The sequence below is a fragment of the Perognathus longimembris genome, chromosome 23, assembly GCF_023159225.1.
Source record: "Perognathus longimembris pacificus isolate PPM17 chromosome 23, ASM2315922v1, whole genome shotgun sequence".
NCBI classification, from domain to species: Eukaryota; Metazoa; Chordata; class Mammalia; order Rodentia; family Heteromyidae; genus Perognathus; species Perognathus longimembris.
The window spans coordinates 35,848,396-35,869,340 of record NC_063183.1 but is presented as its reverse complement, the minus strand read 5'-3'; the positions used below and the strand labels follow the sequence as shown (position 1 = coordinate 35,869,340).

General features: G+C 44.8%; 1 protein-coding gene across 1 annotated transcript in view; it reads left to right on the top strand.

Moving 5' to 3' along the window:
- The window catches only part of LOC125340451 (transmembrane and coiled-coil domain-containing protein 5B-like), a 29,765-nt gene extending 20,490 nt beyond the window's left edge, over window positions 1-9,275 (top strand). The window contains exons 2-11 of the mRNA XM_048332066.1: window positions 1,619-1,768; window positions 2,058-2,175; window positions 2,444-2,494; window positions 3,086-3,154; window positions 4,119-4,175; window positions 4,878-4,937; window positions 5,423-5,487; window positions 7,424-7,499; window positions 7,754-7,797; window positions 9,077-9,275. Coding sequence (XP_048188023.1) covers window positions 1,619-1,768; window positions 2,058-2,175; window positions 2,444-2,494; window positions 3,086-3,154; window positions 4,119-4,175; window positions 4,878-4,937; window positions 5,423-5,487; window positions 7,424-7,499; window positions 7,754-7,797; window positions 9,077-9,275 — 889 coding nt within the window. The remainder of the gene's footprint in view (window positions 1-1,618; window positions 1,769-2,057; window positions 2,176-2,443; window positions 2,495-3,085; window positions 3,155-4,118; window positions 4,176-4,877; window positions 4,938-5,422; window positions 5,488-7,423; window positions 7,500-7,753; window positions 7,798-9,076) is intronic.
- The last annotated feature ends 11,670 nt before the right edge of the window (window positions 9,276-20,945 follow it).

Genomic DNA, 20,945 nt, shown 5'->3' with positions numbered 1-20,945 from the left:
TCAAAATAATCCTTTGGTTCACTTTTTTGACATATCTTTCTTGCTCATCATCTAACTCCCAGATTCACCCACTCTGCCATCTACCCACCTCTTTTCCACAGTCCTTTTTTCTCCTCTCTCCTTTTCTAAGATTTTAACTATGAAATGCAATTCTCTCTTCTCTTTTCCTCTCCTTTAGGCTAGTTTTCTGCTTTTATAATTCTGCTTTTGACATCTATGATAGAGGAACTGTTTGTACAGTAATAAACTGAACATGAGAAAAAGTGAAATGAACTCATCATCAAATGTGAAAAGTAGACTAGAAACATACCAATCTCTTTTTTTAAAGGGAGATGGACCCAGAAAGACAAATGGCTCATATTTTCTCTCCTTCCTGCTATATACCTTCACATACTCCTTCAATTATGAAATATCAGATCCTTCTTTCCCAATGACCTGCAGTACCAGTCCAGGGAAGATGAGTTTGTTTTGTAGCTCTAAGAATTTAACATGGTAAGAATGAGGACTCATTTGCTCACAAACAAGACCTCTTTCAGAGTCTTCCTGGACTGTTCTCTGACCTTCCTTTCCCAGAGCTCCTGATTGTCCTGATTAAGGATGCATGGTTTGGTTTTGTGGCAGAAACTTGTGAACATGCCACACAGCGATCGAGGAAGGGAAATGAGAACTACCACAAGTCCTGCAAACCCCAGGGAACTGGGATGTGAAATGTGGTCCATAGAGCCGGTAGATGCTGTGGGAGACATTTTTTGAGTTGTGCCTTGAAACTTGTTCCACAGATTACACTGCTGTTTCAGAAGAGGGCTAAACTATTCTGAAATTCTCTTCTCTTCTGCTCCAGAGATGACAGGCATTGTTTGAGCTACCCATCTCTACCCACTATGACATGCTGCCCCACCCAACCAGCAATGACAGGTACCACTTCATGTGGAGAACTCAATCAGAAAGGCTATGCCTTTTCTGAAAGTTCTGGAGTTCAACCAGAAAGCTCTGTTGAGAACAGAAGAAATCTCAGTTGGGAAAAGAAAGGTGAGCTCAGAGGGAATCCTCACAGCCTAGGATGCCAAATAAATCACCTATTCTACTTCTGTTACTTAGAATAGGTGTTCTTTGCTCTTTCCTCATTCTAACACACCTGAGAGACTCTCATCTGTACAGCTGCATTAGTACACTCTCACTAGCAACACAGTGGGCATTGGCACAATTCTCAGCAGAAGGTCACATGCCCCAGGGGCTGATCTGCAGTCAGTAGGGATATAGTTAGAAAGTCTCTGTTAAACTTCCCAGGAATGTAGGTGTTTCCAGTGGAGAACCACTGATGAAGAACATATCCTCACATTGTACAGTTAACCCTCTCTTGAGACCCCCTGCCATGGGCCTTTCTTAGTATTCACATAAAACTATTTCCTTTGCTTCCTAAAATATTTGTATTTTAGTAAGTTTTGATCATAACATTTAAAATTAAAATGTGACTCTAGGAATTCATTTTGTGCAAAACTCTGTAGGAATTAGTTGATCCTGGAGAATGAAATAGAAGTGGCCAGGCCCATAAGCAACAGGTGGTGGGTGAATTAGTTCTCCTGTTCCTGATTTAGTAATGAAGCCAATTTTCCTGTAGGCACAAGATGATGGAGATATCAAACTTAGTGGTCATAAAACAGAACCTTGACTACCTAAACGCAAACCTTGAAAATGACCTGCAGAGACTGGATGAGGCAAATCAGATTCTTCTTAGAAAAATTCAAGAGAAAGAAGAAACAATTGAAAGGTTGGGAAAACCTCACCTCAGTGCCTCTTGGGAAAGGGAAGTGGGGAGGGGGTGCTCAAGTCCTAGATGACAAATCCCTAATGTTAAGTAAATCCTGAAGCATGGGCTGTGCTGCCCTCAAAGGCTTTACTTATACAGTTTTGCAACAAGTTACCACATTCAGTTGACATTTTATTGCTGCTGAACTAGTCACTCCCTTCATTGGGGCTTAGGAATAATATCCTTTTAAAGCTGGGGCCCTAGCAACCTCCTTAGCACTGAGCTGAGCCCAGGTGACATTGTTTTTCAGTCTGGAAAGAGATATCACCCTGTCAGTAGGAAAAGCCAAAGAGAGAAAAGAGATGGAGCAGATCCTGTCTGACAAGGAGGACACCCTGAGGGCCCTGGAACTGGAGACCGCCAAGCTGGTAAAGAGCCTTCTAGAAGCAGAAATCAGGGCTTTCACTCTCCTGGAGGACCATCTGTACACACCTGCCTATGCATCTGTAGAGAATTCACAGCTGTTTGGGGGGCATGATCTGAGAAGGAAGCTCAGCCTGGGGCTGGGCTTGGGCTCTGTTCCATACCACACTTTATCTCAGTAGCCCAAGGGGGGTGTGTGTGTGTGTGTGTGTGTGTGTGTGTGTGTGTGTGTAAATGAGCATGTTTCCCCTCTTTACTTCCTTCTCCCCACAGGAAAAAAAGAAGAAGATCCTAGCCAGGAATTTGAGGGAGCTTCGAAAGAAGGTAAGGGGACCACAGGTCTTGAGTTCCCTGGATCCTTAGAACATTATCTTCACAGGAGAAAGGCTGAGGAAGCGGTATGGAGCATGAACATGAGACCTAGAGATACTCAGATCAGGGCTGTCGTCCATACCACAAAGCCAAGCCTCGAAATGGGCTCATTTCTTAGGTATCCTAACAGAGCTTCCTGAACTCTCCAGTCACAAAGATGACAAGGGTCAACCAGTAAGATCTATCCCTATTACCTTCTGAATCCTCTAACAGACTGTCATGGGGGAATTACAAATGATGGCAAGAGGACTAAAGGATTGCAAGGGCAGGAGAGATTTGTCTCTCCCTCTCTATCCATTCATCTGGGTCTTCCTCCTCTGTGCTCACGAGCCATCTTCATGGGCTGGGGAACAGAAAGGGCTGTCCAGCCAGAATGGGGCCAGGTGGCTTCTACAGGAACAGAAGACTGTTTCCCATCAAGTTTACCCCAGGACCTGAATGGAAGCACGCTGCTTTGTGGCCTGGGACCCCTGAAGCTGTCACTATCCCAGTCCTTTGTTTGTATCTTGTTCTAAGTTCATGTTTTTGGCAATGGTGTTTCAGGTCTCAAGGAGATGTAAGAATGCTGTCCTTAGTAAAGGAACTCTGAAGCAGAGTTTAGTAGAACTGAAGGTGAGTAAAATAGCAACCCTAGGGGTTTTCTGGGAGTGGTGTTAGTTCTGGTTCCTAGAATTGCTCTCCAGGTTCTCCCAGGCAAGGTGTATCAGAGGTGAACCCATGGCCTTCATTCCCTTTACTTAATTCCATGGCCCGCGGACATACTAACACCACCAGTCACCCTAGCAGCAGAGATGTCCGCAATGCCATCAGGGGCAGGGAAGTGCACCTGACCTTCATCATCCACCAGGGACGAAAACACAAGGTCTTCCCTCCAGACGTTTGTGATCTAAAGGAGGATGTACAAATACAGATATTCTGGTGGAAAGAAGATCATAACCACAATTAGATAAGATTATGTCCATGATTTGATTCTCCAGTCTCAGCTTGCAGGTCAAACAAGTTTTATTTGTTAAATCTTTTCCCTCTAGTAGACAGTAAAACATTTGATAACATTAAACTATGTCTAAAACAGACTGTCAGAGAGCAGATGTCCAATAAATGTATCTTAAGTAAACAAATGAATTGGACCCCAGCAGGAGCAAAACCCTACATCAGCAGATTTACATGGCAGGTATGACAATTTGGCTGAGCCCCCTAGTCCTATGTTTTTCTCTAAAAGGGCTGAGGTCTCTTGATACATGTCTGGTTTGGCAGGCATGTCATGTTCTACAGAATGAGCAACAGAAATAGACTGCTGATGAATGGAGATTGGCTCATTGGTCAGTTAGTGCACTGAGGTTTACACACCAGCTCTGCCACTGAGACTTAATGAAGCTATGCAGTTCACTTCTCTGCTTTTGTGTCCTGTCTGTGAAATGCAGGTGATAGTCATGCCCACTCTAGACTAGGGTTATGTGTTCCTCAGCATAAGCCCATCATTGTCATCCTGGTTCTACTGGTTTGTAGAGGATGGCTATTACATACTTTGCCTTGCACAGAGAATGTTATTAACTTTCTGCTAACACATCTTCCCCAGGTACAACTACGGAAGTCAACAGAGTCCTGCATACAGCAAGAGAAGGAAATGGTCAAGGTAGACTTTCAATCAAGGGTGTAGCTGGGCTATAAATAGGAGGAGCTCCGGAGTCTAAAACCAGGACCACTTTGACACATGTAGGGAGGAGCAAAAATACCTGGCAGATGAATGTGTGATACAAACATAGGTAAAGAATAAGAAACATCTATTGGAACTACTGGTCTAGGCTTAGCATAGGGTTAGATGTCTATGATTCTAACTATTTAGCAACTTGGGAGGCAGAGATTATGAAGACTAGCTCAAATCCTGCTGAGGCAAAAATCAAGACCCCCATTTCAACCAACTAACTGGGGATAGTGCCTACCTGAGGTATAGGTGGACAAAAGTGCACGATCCTATCCAAAAAATAAAGGAGTGGGGGTGTGCATAGCAAGTATGAGGCTCTGAGTTAAAAGAACAAGTACTGCCAAAAAAAGTACTAGTATTACCATATCTTAACTATTTCATCCCATAGCTGAATTACAAACCTAATGGCTCTATAATATCCCTTGGCGTTCTCCCAGAGGGGCACAGCCCAGCCTGGACATGAAGTTTCCTTTGCTCATAGTTAGACCCTCTGTGTGGATGACATCATTGCTCTGTGAGGTGGTTGTTTCTCCTCCACTATGTAGTTGCTAGGAAACCAACCACATATCAAGTGTGCCAGGTATGTTCCCAGGAACAGCCTGACTTAGCTTGTTAATTTTCTTTTCTTTCTAGATAGAGAGTGACTACCAATCTGTGTATCAGCTCTGTGAGGACCAGGCCCACTATATAAAGGTATAGTGCTCCGGAGGAAGTCAGATGAGAGAAACACCCCACCCCCAACTAGGTCATGGGATCCTTGGCTTCCCAGAGCTTGACCTCTGTCTCATATCAACAGCAAGAACAACAGAGTAGATAGGCAGTATTCTGGGCATTATCAGGCAGCGTCCTTCCTAGTCTTCCCAGTGACTAGGTGAGGCTGATCCCGTTATGATCAGGACACTGAGGTTCAGGGGAGTTGTGTGATGTGTTCTGAGGAACACAGCTGTGAGCTGGGAATTGAGTACTAGCAGGCCCAAGGCTTCTTTTGCTCATGTTTATCTACCCTCCTCCTTAGGCTCCCCTCATTCTTTATGACAACAGCCCCTAACCCTTGGCATACTCATGTGTGTAGCATTTGGAATATTAGAAATCAGTCTTAGCAAAATATATGCATCAAGGACATCAAAATAAAATACTGAAATTATTGTCTATGTCATCTTCCTCCCTCCCTTGGGAAGAAGTATCAGGAAATTCTGAGACACATAGAAAAGGAAAAAGATGTTCTACTGCTGGAGAAAGAAATGTAAGTTTGGGGAAGCAACCTCCCTGGAGGGCTGAGGGGGTCCAGGGCTGCCCCCACTCAATGTTTTAGATTGAAAACTCATCCATACTTAGTTTTTCTCTTGCCATCCTCAGTGGCTTGTGTCACTTTTTAATGTTCTTTTCCTTCATCCTTTTTTTTTTTTTTGGCTAGTCATGGGGCTTGGACTCAGGGTCTGAGCATTGTCCCTGGCTTCTTTTTGCTCAAGGCTAGCACTCTGCCACTTGAGCCACAGCACCACTTCTGGCCATTTTCTGTATATGTGGTGCTGGGGAATCGAACCCAGGGCCTCATGTATATGAGGCAGGCACTCTTGCCACTAGGCCTTCATTCTTAGTTGACTCAAATTCCCCAAAATTGACACAAGCTACATTGAGAGGAAAGTCGTTGTGAAGAGCAGTCCAGATACGTCTCTCCATTGAGCTGTTCCCTTCTCCAGGATTTGCTGAAACCGCCAGACTGGCCAGAGATGCCTGTCTCTCTAATTACACTCTAGATCTACAGACTTGCATGTCTGTGCATTGTTTATCCACCAACTTTGCTAAATTAGCTTATTGTAATGCCCAGTAGGTTCTTTTAGAATTTCATCTTTGAAGGACAGTTGTAACTTCCCTTTCCAAACTTGGTTTTGTTGCCTTTTCTCACTTTATGCATGATCCAGGACAGCATAACAGAGACTAGATGGACGCACATTACTGAACACGGGATCAAGTGCTGGCAGTTAACAGAAAGTAGACCTGGCTTGTGGCTCTCTTGAACACATCTTCTACCAGATCTACATGCTTCTATTTAAAGTCCCTGAGTGGTTTTAAGTTTTATAAATCATGGATGGCACTTTTGTTAACGTTGTATGGGTCTGTTGAAATGGTGATGTGTTTTCCCTCCGTGGTTGATAGGCCTTGAGCTCCAGCCTTCATAGCATAGCAGGACATTCCTTCTCCAGGCAGATTCTGGAGAGAACACTTGAGAAAGGAGAACAGAGTAGGGTTCTCTCCTGTGTTACATAGCTGCTGGGAAGGTATGGTGTACCAGGGGGAAGCTAGAACACCAAGAGAACTGGAAACACACCTGGGCTAATAAACAAGAATTCAGGGCAGCCAAAGATGCTGGAAAGAAAGTAGAGAACCATTGTGGGGAGTTCCAAAATCTGTGCCTGATGTTAGAGTCAACGTAAAGTCAGTCTCCTGGAGACAGTTAAGAGTGAGGTTGTGTCTTAGAACCTTAGCTGAGCTGCTCACTGATTGCTCGGAGCACCAGTGATTTTAAAGTCATCCAGGGACTTGGGCAGATAGTCTTTTTCTTAAGAGTAGACCACATTTTCCTAGCTCTATATACCGGGCAATTATGAATTTTGATGTGTAACACTGTGAATTTTACCAGGAATTTAAAAAGTAAATCCTAGACAAACACCTTTCAGCCATTCATAGTGATGCATGCCCATAATACTACCACAGAGGAAGCTGAAGCAGGAGGGTCATGAGTTTGAGGCCACCCTGGGCTACCTAGTGAAATCCTGTTGTTGTTGTTTTAAGCTAGGTGCCAGTAACTAAAGCTTTATAATCCTAGGTCCTCAGGAGGTAGAGATCTGAATGATCCCAGAAATAAACAAAGGGCCCTCTATTGATCAATAACTGGACATGGTGGACATGGTGCCTATCTTTCTAGCTACACGGAAGAATAAACAGGTGGACTGCGGTCCAGCCCATTCAGGGCATATGCGAAGGCCTCCTTGAAAAATAACAAAGGCAAAACAACAACAACAATAACATTGAGAGAGTGGCTCAAGTGGAAAGCATCTGCCTAGTAAAGTTCATAGGCCTTGGGTTCAACTCCACTAGTACAATCACATAACAAACAATCTTTCTTCAGCTGCTCAGGTTGAGTTACTAATTCTTGGCTCTGCTTTTTTTCCCACCAGATCCAAAGCCCAGAATAACTCTTCCCAAACAGTTAAACCTGGGTCAATTCTAGTGGAAAGCATCAAAAATAACATGGTAAATCTTCCCTGTCCAAATGGGTTTTCCTCAATCCCTTCCCCTCTGGGCTTCTCTCTGTTGCTCTTCTCTATAATGACCCTGCAGTTAAGAAATAAGATCCATTGCCTTGCTCCAAACTATAGCAGGTAGGAAAAGGCAGAGCCAGAATTCAAGCCCAGGCAGCCTGATCCTCCTCTCAGCCGCCCTGCTCTACTTCCTATCTGTCAGGACCTGGAGAGAGAGAGAGCTTCAACTTCTATTGTTTCCCACAGGAAAAGACCCTCATTAAGAAACAGAAGAAAGTATTTTGGTACAGGTAAGTGGCAGAGTTTTGCTTTTACTTAATCTAGGGGGCATCTGCTCTGCAGGTGATCTAACACTGGCCAAGGTAATAAGGACAAGCACATCCAACTAAAAACACTAGTCAGCCCCAAATTTCTCCTAGACCTTTCTTCCTTTCTCAGCACAGAATTAAAACACTAGAGCTATACAGTTGCACATAGCTAAAGCACTTAGTTGCTACTTCTGTGAAGTCCAGGGTGGAAGTTTTTAGGTTGCGATTTTCATTTTGTGTCCTGTGTGTGTGTGCATGATTGCCTTTGTGCATACATTATATGTGTGTTTGTGTATGTGTGCACGCGTGCGTGTACTTGGGCACTGTCTCTTAACTTTTTTGCACTCTTAACACTCAAACCACAGCTCCACTTCTGCCTTTTTAGTGAATTGGAGATCAGAATCTCACAGAATTTCTGGGCTGGCTTTGAACCGTGATCCTCAGCTTTCAGCCTCCTAAGTAGCTAGGATTACAGGTGTGAGCTGGTGGTGCAATTTCCATTCTCATGATCCTTAATTATGATGATTTCAGATGCTTAACCTAGTAGCTTCTTGGAAAAAGAGTATAGGGTACATGAATATTCTGGGTTCTTTTACTGTAGGCTGAGAAATTCTAGATAAAGAAATCATTTGAGTTCCATTATTTTGTGAAATGAGAAGATTGATCCTGAAGTGATTATGTAGAACTTTCACAAAAACTTATGCTGTTTTGGATCAGTTGAAGAATTGAGGCATTAGACCAGTTGCTAGGGTAGATTTTTTTTTGATGCATGTGAGAAAACACACATTTTATTGTTTGACCTGGTTTCTTTGGGCATTTGATGCTTAGAAACAATCAGTCATGACTTGATATTCATGTTGTCACCAGAGATGGCCAAATCTTATTTCACATTCCAGAACAGCTTGTTACAGAAGACCTAAAAAGTGCCACCATCATGGGGTTTATAGTGTGACAGTCCTGATAACCCCCCAAAGTCCTGCCTCACACCCAGAAAGTTCTCTTACTTGAACCTCCAGCTTTTTCATATGGGCATTTATTCTGTTTGAGAACACAGAACTCAAGAGCGCTGTGTTCAATTCCTTGCTACTATACCACTTTCTCTAGGTTCACGCATCCCTTCACCTTCTGTAGGCCCATTCCCTTTTCCTAGACGTTTCACCTGAACCAAGCAACTCACCATTTATGAGTGTGAGCTTCAGCTCCCCTGCTTGACCCTTGGGTAGTCCTTTTCCCCATGCTGATGATAAATGTCTCTTTGCAGGCATATCCGGTGTCTTGTCTTCATGATCATGATCTTCATCAGGCTGCTGGGCTATGTGGTTTTCTATCTGCAGTACATGAACCCAGACTTTCTGACAGATACCCTGCCCATGGTAATGAGCAGGCGCAACCTGAAGAGGCTGAGGGACCTCTTATTTCCTTTCCTTACTCTAGAGACAGAAGAAGTTCTGCCACACTAGTCTGGGGTATAGAGGGGTGCTTAACACTTCATCTAAAGAGACAGGCCATGGCTATGACTCTGCATTGTGGGTAAGGGCCAGGAAGGAAGTAGAGCCCTCCATTCAGAGCTGCTTCTTGATATCTGAATTTTTTAGTCTTTCCTCGCACATCCTCTGGGTGTCTATCTTTCAAATAAAGAATAGGTATGACCAGAGCCCACTGTGTTGGTCTGTGAGTCCTGGGGCCTTACCAAATACTTAAAGGTTCTGCTATGTTCTGTTGAAACAAGAGGATAACAATCAACAAGAACTTCCACTGTCTGGTTCCTAGTTTTGTTTTGTTTTTAAGAAAAAGTATTAGCTTAAACTAAGTTTCATGCATAAATATACTTTAATCAGGTTCATCCCCCATCAAGCCACTCTTCCCAAACATCCTGCTTTTACAAACATGCCACATTATTAGGATATTTTAGACCTAGATTCCACATATGCAAGAAAACATGCAATAGTTGTTTTTCTGAGCTTGGTTTATCTCAACATGATAATCTCCAGTTCTATATTCCTGCAAGTTATATTAATTTCATTAATTTTTATGGCTGTACACAAGTACATTGTGTATATACTACTCATTTTCTTTATCCATTTATTGGTTGTTGGGCACCTAGGCTGACTGTGAACAGTACTGCAATAAACATGGTTATATGGGTATCTCTGTTGTATATTGACTCATGCTTTTAGATACATGCCAGGAGTGGTATGGTAGGGTGATATGATACATATTTTTTTAAGTGATGGAAAAAAAAATCCTGCATTTGCCTGTAATAGTCCCTGGTCTCTGGTGTGTATGAAGAGCACTGAGTTGAGGAACTGCTTGTTCCTCCCTGCTCTTTAATGCCATATCTCCCTACAGCTCTCCTTACTTGACATGATGTCATGGAAGTGTGGATATACTGAGAACTGACCACTTTTGTGCTCTTCGATATTTTCTTCCTAAATGAGAAGAAAATTATTCCCAAATTCAAGTGTGAATAAAAGGTATATGAAATTAGGAAGTGCTTTTGGAATAGCAAAAGCTTCACCCAGGTGTCCCTCACATCCCATCAAAGCTGCCTCTGATCTCTCCTGGTGGGAGACAACTCTCATCTTCTCCCACTGCACCTAGCACCATCTCTGAGTTTCCATGTCCTCTTCTGCCTTCCCATGCCATCACTGTGGGCCCTGACCTTAATACCGTCCTCCTTATTTCTGAATCACCTCTCATAGCCCCTGAGCATGGCATATTTACAAAGTAGGACTTATTAAAAGAGTGACAGATCCTTGGATGGTATTTCTTTTTCAGAAAGTCTGGAAGGTGACCGTCAGAACCATGGATCTAATGCATTACAAGAGCTCATATTTTGTACGACAGATAAATGGACATTGATGCATAGAAGGAAGAGAGATGGAGGGATGTAGGAAAAGCAAAAGATTGTGTGGCCACCTAGGTGCATCTCCATGACAGACAAGGCCATGGTTGCAGCCTTTCTTTGGGAGCAACATTCTTTATGGGCTTGCTCTCTGGAGATCTTTCCTCCTAGAGACCATATCTAACATGGAATAAACTGAGTCTCATTGGAGACACAGTGTGCCTTTGATTTAGCTGATGGTCCTGTCCTAGGTTTTCTCTCTGGAATACTTGGAGGAAGAGCAGAATGATCTCAGAACAAGTCTCCTATTTAAAAAAACAAAACAAAACAAAACCAAAGGATCAACACCACCCTCTTGTGGCCAAATGGAAGCCTTTTACATTTCAGCTGTTTTCACCCAAAGGAATGACTAACAAGTTGACCCAGGAAAGAAGGATTGGATATCACTCTGGGACAATTCTTCTTTGTGTTCTAATAATTTCACTTAGCAGTCATTTATTCTCTCAACAAACACTCATTGAGCATCTTCCTTAAGCTAGGCAATGTTTGAGATTGTAGCAATCATCAAAACAGACCTGGCTGCCTGCTCTCCAGTGGGCAGAAGCAGACAAGTATCAGATGATGATGTGGGCTTAGTCATGTGAGGATGAGTAGTATGAGGCGGTGCTACTCAGTACACACTGACAAGGTGGCATTACTTGGAAGACCTGAAAGAGGGTTACAAGCAGAGCTGCACACTGCTCTCTGGACAGATTCCCTGACTACATTGAAGTCCATCTATTCATTGGGATCCTGCCTGAGTAGAAGCCTGGTTTGGCCCCCCTAGGCTGAAGTGCACAGAATGCTGCAGTGATGTATGATGGGCAGAGTTTGGGAGCCCTATGTCTTTACCAATGCCTCTAAGGTTCCACTTGCTATCCTAGCAGAGGTATCACAAAGAAATCCACCAACACTACCAGTCCTTTGAATATGAACTATTATGAGGCTTAGAAAAAGGTTGTTCTATTTTGTGGTGCTAAGGATCAAGTTCGGGGCATTGCATATGCTAAATAAACACTGTACCATGGAGCTATGTCCAAAGCCTCTGGACAAGCATTATATACCCTAATCTGAATCTCCTGTGTTTTGTATTTTTACAGCAAACAACGCTCGACATGGAGCTTTCCACTGTTTCTGATGCTTCTTGGATGTTGTTGTTTTTTTCTATTTCAATCACTGAAAACTTTAGTTCTATTAAGGAGTATGCAGGGTTACCTTTAGTCTACCCACAGCACTTATAGAATAAAAACTGCTGAATGGTGAGTGCAGAGATGCTTCCGGTGGCTTCTAGTGTGAAATATTGGTAAGGCCTGTAATTCCTGTTTACCCGAATAGCTTTCTATCCCTGCCTCTAAAGAAATAAACAGTGCTTTCCCCAAGGAAGCAGTTGCAATTGCAAGGTCTCAGAGTACTCTGGAGAGGAAGTTCTTTGAGTTAATTAAATTGATTAGGCACTCTATCTTCTAGCCTCTCTTAAAACTTAATTACCTGCTGACGATTCTGGATTGTTCCCATATCACGATTAAGATCACTTTCCTTGACAGAGGAGAATGATGTGAAACAGGATTCTTATCTATCAGCATTATACTCTGTGCCCTGAGGAGTGGCCGATCCCTTCATTCTCCTTCCACACACATTAAAATTAATTTTAACAAATTGCATTTATACCTTTTTGCGATCCCTAGTGTTGTCTTGAGAGAAAAAAAAAAAAGCAGTAAGCAAGGAGCTGAGTTGGACCCAGGCCCCAGCTCTTTTGTTATCAGTCTGACTTTATTTATATAAGCCTTTCATTGGTTTCTGGGTGAGTTCTAAATCATCCAAGCTGTCATTATTTGATTTTATGAACTAGTCCATCCAGGTCCTGGGGGGTGACTCTCACGATCCTCTTCCAAATGTCCTCCCAGCTCACCAGGCTTCTACCTTCCCAGACGTATAAGCCTTTTCCTGGAGGATCTCTCTGGGATCCTGGGAGTGTGTCCTCCCTCATCCTTGTTGGAAGTCTCAGTCTCACTGCTCTTTGGAATAACGCTGCTTCTTAAAAATGAGTTGTGTTGGTCTGACAGCCTGTGTTCAGCAACGTATCTAGAGCGCCTACTATGTGTCAGACAACTGCTCCTCCTCCCTCCTCCCACTGCATTGGGGCAAGGGGGAGTGAGAGGCAATGGGTAGGAACAGCTCAAGAATTAGCAGGTAATGCTCTGAAGTGTGTGGTGGACCCAGTTACAATATCAAGTTAGAGATAACTCTAAAGCTTCTCTGAGGTATAAATTCTGACTCCATGAGAGCTCAGAGCTTCCTTTACACTAATTAATCACTCACTGTATTGCAGACTTCAGTTTGGTGAACTGCCGGAGATATGCAATCAGTAGTAGCTGACAGGCTCAGCTCCCCCAGAACATCTGTCCTTCATGGTCAGAGGTTAACAAAGACACTGATGCCATCTTCAAACACAACATCAACCATCATTTAGCAGAACTACTGGATCAGTTACTTTTCCATCACTCATTTTCCTCCCTCCTCTGCCACTTGTTTCAGGAGAGTGAAGAGACTCAGAATCATTCTATTTACTTCCTTACATTTTATTCAGGAGTCCAATTATTTCCTAGTTTAAATGACTTGGGTACGTAGTCATCACAGGCCATTTATACCTTAGTGTGAGTAATAAGCAGAAGAGCTGGGATTGGTAGGGGACTATTAAGACCACTGTCACCTAATTGTATATATGCCTACCTGATCTAGGGAAGGGAAAGAAAAACGAGGGTGTAAGATATCACAAGATATGTACTCATTGCCTTATTATGTAACTGTACCCCTTTTGCACAACACTTTGTCAACAAAATATAATTAATAAAAAAAAGATCACTGTCACCTAAAGGTGGGTGAGGGCACTAGATCCCAGAACAAACAGGGAAGAGGAAGTAAGCATCTGAAAGATGACTCAATAATAGAATGAAAAAATCCAAATAGAACTAAAAGTTTATCATAATAAACACTTCCGCTCATCTTACTTTGGTAAGAACAAATTAGGAAATCATGCTAAAGCAACAACTTAAAAGGCTTTACCTTCAAATTCTGCTCCACTGAGATGAGGGTTTCAAAATAAGAATTTTACAGAAATACCCCATCCATTACAGATGTCCCAGCTTAGGCCCCAGAGCCTGTGGAGGTATTCTTTCACAGGGGGCATTGCAGATGCAATGAAGTATTTTGGGTGGGAGAGTCTCCTGGATTTTCCAGAAAGGGGAGCACTATAATCCCAGGATCATCATTATAACAGAGAAGGAAAAGAGTCAGAGTGGGAGGAGACAAAAGAACAAGGTAAAGAAACAGTACAAGAAACAGTACAAGAAATGTATCCAATGCCCAACGTATGATACTGTAACCTCTCTGTACATCAGTTTGATAATAAAAATTTGAGAAAAAAAAAAAAGAACAAGGTAAAGGTACAAGTAAGGTAAGTGCTGGCTTTCGACATGGAAGCAAGACAAGGACCAACAAATACAGAAACCTAGAGAAGCAACACCTTATTCTGTATTTGCATCACCCTGCTCCAAAGCTCTTCCTGCCTCTACTGCACACAATGGGAACCAGAGACGAGTGTAAGGACCATTTCTAAAATGCCACTTTTTCATGAATAAAATGTCACTCTGGTCTTAAAATATTACTGTCTGCAATTATTCTACCTTTAATGGAAGGATTCAGTTTGACTTAGCTCATATTCTGTTTGTGGTTTTTACTGGAACTCTTGTGGCATAGGCATCTTTTAGTGGCCTGTGCTTCTCAGAGTTACTTATAATAGTAGACATTTTAGAAATTTTAGAAAATCCAGGGGCATAAATTCTGTTAGTGTCACTCGATTTTGACAAGTTAGAAGAAAGTTTACTAACATGATTAGCCATAGGTCAGACAAAACAGTTCTACTGAGATGCTGAGGTCTTATGATAGAAGAGTAGGAATCCATTGTTATCCACTATGGTATTAAGTGCCTTCTGCCTACAGAAGCAAACCACTCAGATCACAACCCTTTCCTAGCAACATATCTCTAGTGCCTTCTATGGGTAAAGTCTAAATCCCAGCTACATAGCCAGAAAAACAAAAGACAAAACAATCATCCATTGCTCAGTGATGGGGTTAAGTTCTAAGAGGGTCAACTTGTTTGTGTATCTAAATATAGCTAAACATAGAAAAGGCACATCAAAATACTAGGTAATAGGAAAACTAGTCTCATTTTAATCTTATGGGACCACCATTGTGCACAAGGCTTATCAATGACAAAATACCATCATGTGATTTGTGATGGTAACCATATTTCAAGGGTCCCATGGAACAGCCCAAAAGAGTGAATTTTTATCTCAGATTCAATAAGCCTGTAAAAGGAACAATTTAAACAACAAGAAGTGACTTGTTCAACCCACAAAGAAGGAGATGATCAGCTCTGCTATTTGTGACAGATTGAAAGGAGTTTGTTGGGGGAGAAAGATGAGAGATTTGGAACATAGGAAAGAATTTTTGTTCTCTGAAGACCTGATTGGATTTGAGATCTTAAATAATACACCAGGAAACACTAGTGCCATAAGAAGAAATGTTTGATAGTATAGCATAAGAAGGATCACCAAGTCCATGTCTACTGCCTAACGGGTGAAATGTTTTTTGCAACTATTTAATGATCTCATAGTAACACAAGAACTACTTGGCACTGAGGAGGCAGCAGTAAACAAGGCAGACTTGACACTTGAGCTCTCTGTGGCCTTTACAGGTAAAATAGGACAATAAAAACAAAACAAAAAAACTGTTTCTGGCTTATAAGAGACATGAGGTAGGAGACCATCTGAGGTCGTAAGAAGTGATGATGAGGGCCACATGTATTCAATAGTGTGGACTAGACAGTTACTCTGATTGTGTGACATTTTAATTATGAAGTAGAGGAGTTGGGGCACGCAAAAATCACTGGGAAGGAAAAAAAAATCAAGAAAGAAGAGCAAGGCCTTGTGGGAGGGGCAATTGGGAGGTGGGGGTTATAGGTGGAAGAAGGGGAAGCACTTCCTGTCAACAGTAGCCATGCAGTAGCCATACCTCTGGGTGGATCCAAGGCTTGATTACAAAGTTCGCAGCACTGAGCAGTGTTCTTTCTCTGATGCTGACTATAATGAAAGTTTAAAAATGTAACACTGCTGGGAGTGAACCAAAATCAATGTACATACATGTACATATAACTGTGTGTGTGGCTTGGCTCCACCTTCTGCTCTGCTCTGCTCTTACTCTGACTTTCTTGGTCCTTCAGTTCACTTAGGTCTCTCCTGCCAAGGAGCTTTGTATGCGTTGTTCTTTGTGTCTGGCTGGATCATCATCCCACTCTTTTGACTCATCAATGCCTGGACATCTCCTTAGGCGGCAGCCTTCTCAGACCACTTTTCCACTCATGCCTCTCTTGAGCCTGGCCAGGTTCCTTTCTCTCTGTTTTTGGAGGCCACATTCCTTTCCCTGTGGTTTTAGGCTAGGAAGTGAAGCTGTTTTCCTTTGTGTGATTCCATTACTAATCCTTCTCCTTTTAGGCAGTACAAGTTCAAAGAGGGCAGTTAATGCTGACTCTTCATATCCAGTGCCTAGGAAAGGGCCTCTTATCAACAGGGTTCAAGAAAAATTTTACAATTAAATAAGCAGTGGGATTACCATAACTTTTCTTGTGCTTTCTTGTGTCTTTCAAATCACAACAATCATGATACTTTTATAATTAAAAAAAACTTTCTGGGCTGGGCTGTAGCTCAGTGGCAAAGCGCTTGCCTAGCAAGTGCAACATCCTGGGTTTGATCCCAAAAAAGAAAAGAAAAGAAAAGAAAAAACCTTTCTGAGGCTACAGCTCCTCTCTACAGAGCCTGCTGCTTTTCGCTCTGTGTGACCTATTCCTCTGTATGCTACTGTGCAGGCTTAGAACAAGATTATACTGTATTGTCTGAAGTTCTGTCCAGATTGGAGCTATTCCTCCCTGCTCTTACTAGGAGCTTTCTCACTGTGGAGCAGATAGCTGGGGAGCCTGCTGCTTTCTCTCCTGCCCTTGGGGATGTAGTCTTGTGGTCCTTATGGCTCCCAAATGTCCCTCTGACAAAGCAACTCACCAAGCCTGTCTTGCCAGCTAATGACAAGTCTGTAGGATTTCACTGAATGCAGGTCCTGCTTTGGTGTCTGTCTGATATATCTCTTTGGCATGGATCTTTGGGTCACACTTTGCTCAACACTCCTGTATTCAGAGAGCCGTAGTCACTGTGATGTGTCCCTAGGGAGTTAAACCTAAGCTTTCTCAGACAGCAATTCCATGGTTTCAGCTTGAAACTCAAGTTCCTACTTTCTTTGTACAAAATGACAGCATAAATGCAATGTCTGAAGTTAAGTGAGAGGGATTTCTCTATGCTGCACATCAGATGGCACGTAAGGTATTTTTAAAACTTCTGTAGGCAAGCTAAAAGAATCTTGTCAGTATGAAAACATTTTACCATTCTCTACAACATTCACCTACACATCACAATGTTACAAGGATCATTTGTCATTTCCAGTCCTCTTTGGATTAAGCTGGGGATAAGTAAACATGGATGATGATGCACGGATCAAGCTGCTGGATCAAGCAAGTATCTACACTTTTTAAATTCTCACTTTTCCCAGGTCTTGAATTCTCATTGATAGTATTTCAGCACAATGCCTTGTTTTTCTGTCTGAGTTCCTTAGATATATATATTGGTGAGATCAGCATTTTGATGCCATTTCCAGGGAGACAGTGGGTGATGAGGAGCTATTATCCGTACAACAGTATCTCTACTAGGATGGATCAACAGTAGGCGAGTTGCATTTATCTGCTGCTCAGATGCAAAGCTGATTATTCAACCTAGGGCAGATGAGGTAGAAGCATCCTGGAGATTAGGCTGGCTCCCAGTGTCCTACATTTCAGAGGGATGCTGTCATTGGTTTCATGTTTGTTGTTTTCTGTGGGTAGCCTCTCTCTCCCATAGTTTGTCTTAGGACTAAAATAAAGGCTAAATCTATATTTGGGAAAGTTGTGTGTACAAATTTAGATGAGAAGAAAGAAGAACACTAACATCAGTGGTCCTGTGGCAGATGCTTTGTGATAACTGTGCCCTTCTCAGTCAGGGACAAATGAGTAAAGTACTCTAGATTGTTTAGGTGCTTTGGGCTGAGCCACATAAGTAGGTAGGGAGATGAAGGACTGGGTCCTTTCTAGAATGGTTTGTTTCTATTACAGGTAGAGGCAGCCCTTATCTGGGAGAAGTCAATTTCCTAGCTCTGCTTCCTGTTCCATGAATCTCCTATTGCTACTTCCTATATATTTCCTAGGCTTTACTGCCAGCTCCTAGTTGCTGTAGCAGGTCTCTGCCATTCAACTAAGCAGTTCATAAATACAGTTGTGTCTTGAAGAGCTAGAACTTATGTTAGGAAGACCCATGTCTTTCACTCTTTAAAAGAAAGCCATTAGCTGTTGACTATGTCACCCCTGGCTTTCATTTGCAGTAGGTCATGGTCACAGGACAGAAAAACTTTATTATAGGACACCTCTGGGCCCAAAGCTTGGCTTAAGCTTCTTTCATTCCTTCTTCTAGGAAAGGGATGGCTTAGTCTTTCAAGAAAAGCTAAGGTAAGGTGTTCTGAGGACAGTAATGTTTCTGGTTGTTGGAGGAAGTAACAGGAGCCTAAGTGAACTCCTGCATTGCAGACTTCCTTCCATTTCTCTCCCCTCCCCCTTCTCCTCTGTACCTCAGTTGAGTTACTGTGTTGTTAATCAGTTTCCCCATTGGTGAAGTGGGGAAAATGTATACTTTGACAGTTAACTGTTGACCAAATTACTTCTTGAGGGTCCTCATCTAGGCATAAGTGAAGGATGGATGTTATTAAACTGGATATCCCTTAGATTCTAGGACAGCATTTTCTTTGGGCCTATGGTTATGTAATTGCAGGAGTGGAGTGGTACACTTGAAGCAGGTTCTAAGGAATATGGCTCCTTTTGCTTCCTGGCCAACATAAGGTGAGAGGCAACACTTTCTGGCTGCTCATGGTGCTGTGGCTTGCCACAAGCCTACAGCGACAGGACCAAGCAACTATGGATTTAGACCCCTGAAAATGGTGAGTCAAAATAAACCTTTCTCAAAATTTAAGTTGATCAACTCAGGTATTTTGTGACAGTGATGAAAATCTGTCTAATACCACTTCCTGCCCTGACTGTCTTCTGTACTCTAAGCGTGGACCAAGTACAAGATTTCTGGATTTTACTAGACATCAGAATAGGCCTGGGGAATCTCTTAACAAAACTGTTGGAGTAATGCTGGAACAATACTTAAAATTTAAGACTAATGCCATACTATTTTTCACATTCCTCTAATTCATGCTGGTGAGTTTTAAATAGTGAAGACTCTACTTCTATTTGTTTGACCCGAGGGTCTTTGCTTGACCTCTGGGAGCCTCAGTTTCTCCTCTCTAAGAGGAATTTATGCAGGAAGGACGTGAGATTGCAGAAGACAATGTAAATAAAATGTCTATCAGCATTTAGCTTAATATTTAGCTTAACCAAAGTTCTTGCGCTATTATTCATGGAAAAAACTTGAGGGGAAATTCACTTTAAAATATCTCCTCAGTTTTTTTTTCACATTTAAAATTCTGAACATGGAATCTGTCAGGACTGACTTCTGCTTTCAGCCTATTTTCTGTTTTAATTATGGTTTAATCTATTCAGGACAGATGGATAAGATTTCGTCTTTGGCAGATTAAGGGGCAGGCCCTTTCTTGCTCACCTACTTGGGAAAGGTCCCCAAGCCGCAGACCACAGCTCAAGGTCGTTAAAAAGCAAATCCTCTCGTGACAGGGTTGCAGGTTTATGGCGGGTCCTGATGTGGGGTCAAACGTGCGTGTGAAGGCCCGGCTGCAGCGCCGCACCAGCACCGACCCAGCGGGGGGACCCTGCAGCCCGGAGGCGCCCCGCTGCCCCCGCATGAGCCCAGGCCCGGCTGCAGCGCCTCACCAGCACCGACCCAGCGGGGGGACCCTGCAGCCCGGAGGCGCCCCGCTGCCCCCGCGTGAGCCCGGGCCCGGCCGCGGGGCCCCGAGGTCCGCGTGGCTGTCTCTGGCTGTGTCCGTGGACTCGCTCCTCGCGGAGCCGTCCACCAGCCCCTCGGCCGCGGCCCCGCGCGGCGGGAGGGCGGGGAGGGCGGGCGGCCGGGCGCGCGAGGTCCTCCCGGGCGGGGGGCGCACTCGGCGGGACCGAGGGGCAGCGCCCGGGCCCAGGTGGCCGGGGAGCCCGGGAGGGCGCCCGCGAACCGGCCAGCTGCGCGTGGCACCGGGGCCGAATCCGGACGCGGACCCGGCTCCCTCCGTCCGGTCAGCCGGCCGTGCGCGGCCGCCCGCCGCCCGGGTCCCGCACCGCCCGGGCGCGGCTGACGGGGCGGGCCCGCCTAGGGCTTGTGCCCGCCTCCACCAGCTGAGGAAGCCGCTGGGCATTTTCACTGGCCCAAAGACCTGCCAATCAGCCCGCTGCGCACCTCCCCCAAACAGCCGCGCGTGCCGGGGGCGGGGCCTCGGCGAGGAAGGCGCCGCGGCCGCGCGGGGCTGGGTGCCCCGGCCGGAGCGCGGCATCCCGAGGCGGCCAAAGTCGCTGCACCTGGCCAGGTAAAGCGAGCCGGTCTTCCTCCCGGCCCCCGTCCTGCCGCGTCCTCCCGACCTCAGGCTGCCTGCCTTGCCTCCCCCGGCGGCGGCCGTGGCGTCCGGGGTCCGGTCAAATCGGTCCCGCAGCGCGGCCCCGGCTTCCTACCCTCCGCGTGCGGCCGCGCCGCGCCGCTCCTGAGGCCTTGCGGGGGCCCCGCGGCCACGGAGGCCACCCGGCGGAGGCCACCCCGCGGAGGCCACCCCACCGAGGCCACCCCGCGGAGGCCACCCCGCGCAGGCCACCCCGTGAAGGCCACCCCACCGAGGCCACCCCGCGGAGGCCACCCGGCGGAGGCCACCCCGCGCAGGCCACCCCGTGAAGGCCACCCCACCGAGGCCACCCCGCGGAGGCCACCCGCGGCCCTCTTTGCAGGACTCCTGTCAGGTCCGCAGGCGCTGGGACGGGGGAGGGGCGCTGGAGGACGAGTGGGGGTGTGGAGTGCTGGAGGGGGTGCGCTGGACGGGGGGGGGGGTGTTGTACTGTGAGGCGTTTGGGGTGGGGGTGGGGGGTGGAGGGAGCCTCACAGTGGAGTTGGGGTGCGAGTGGGAG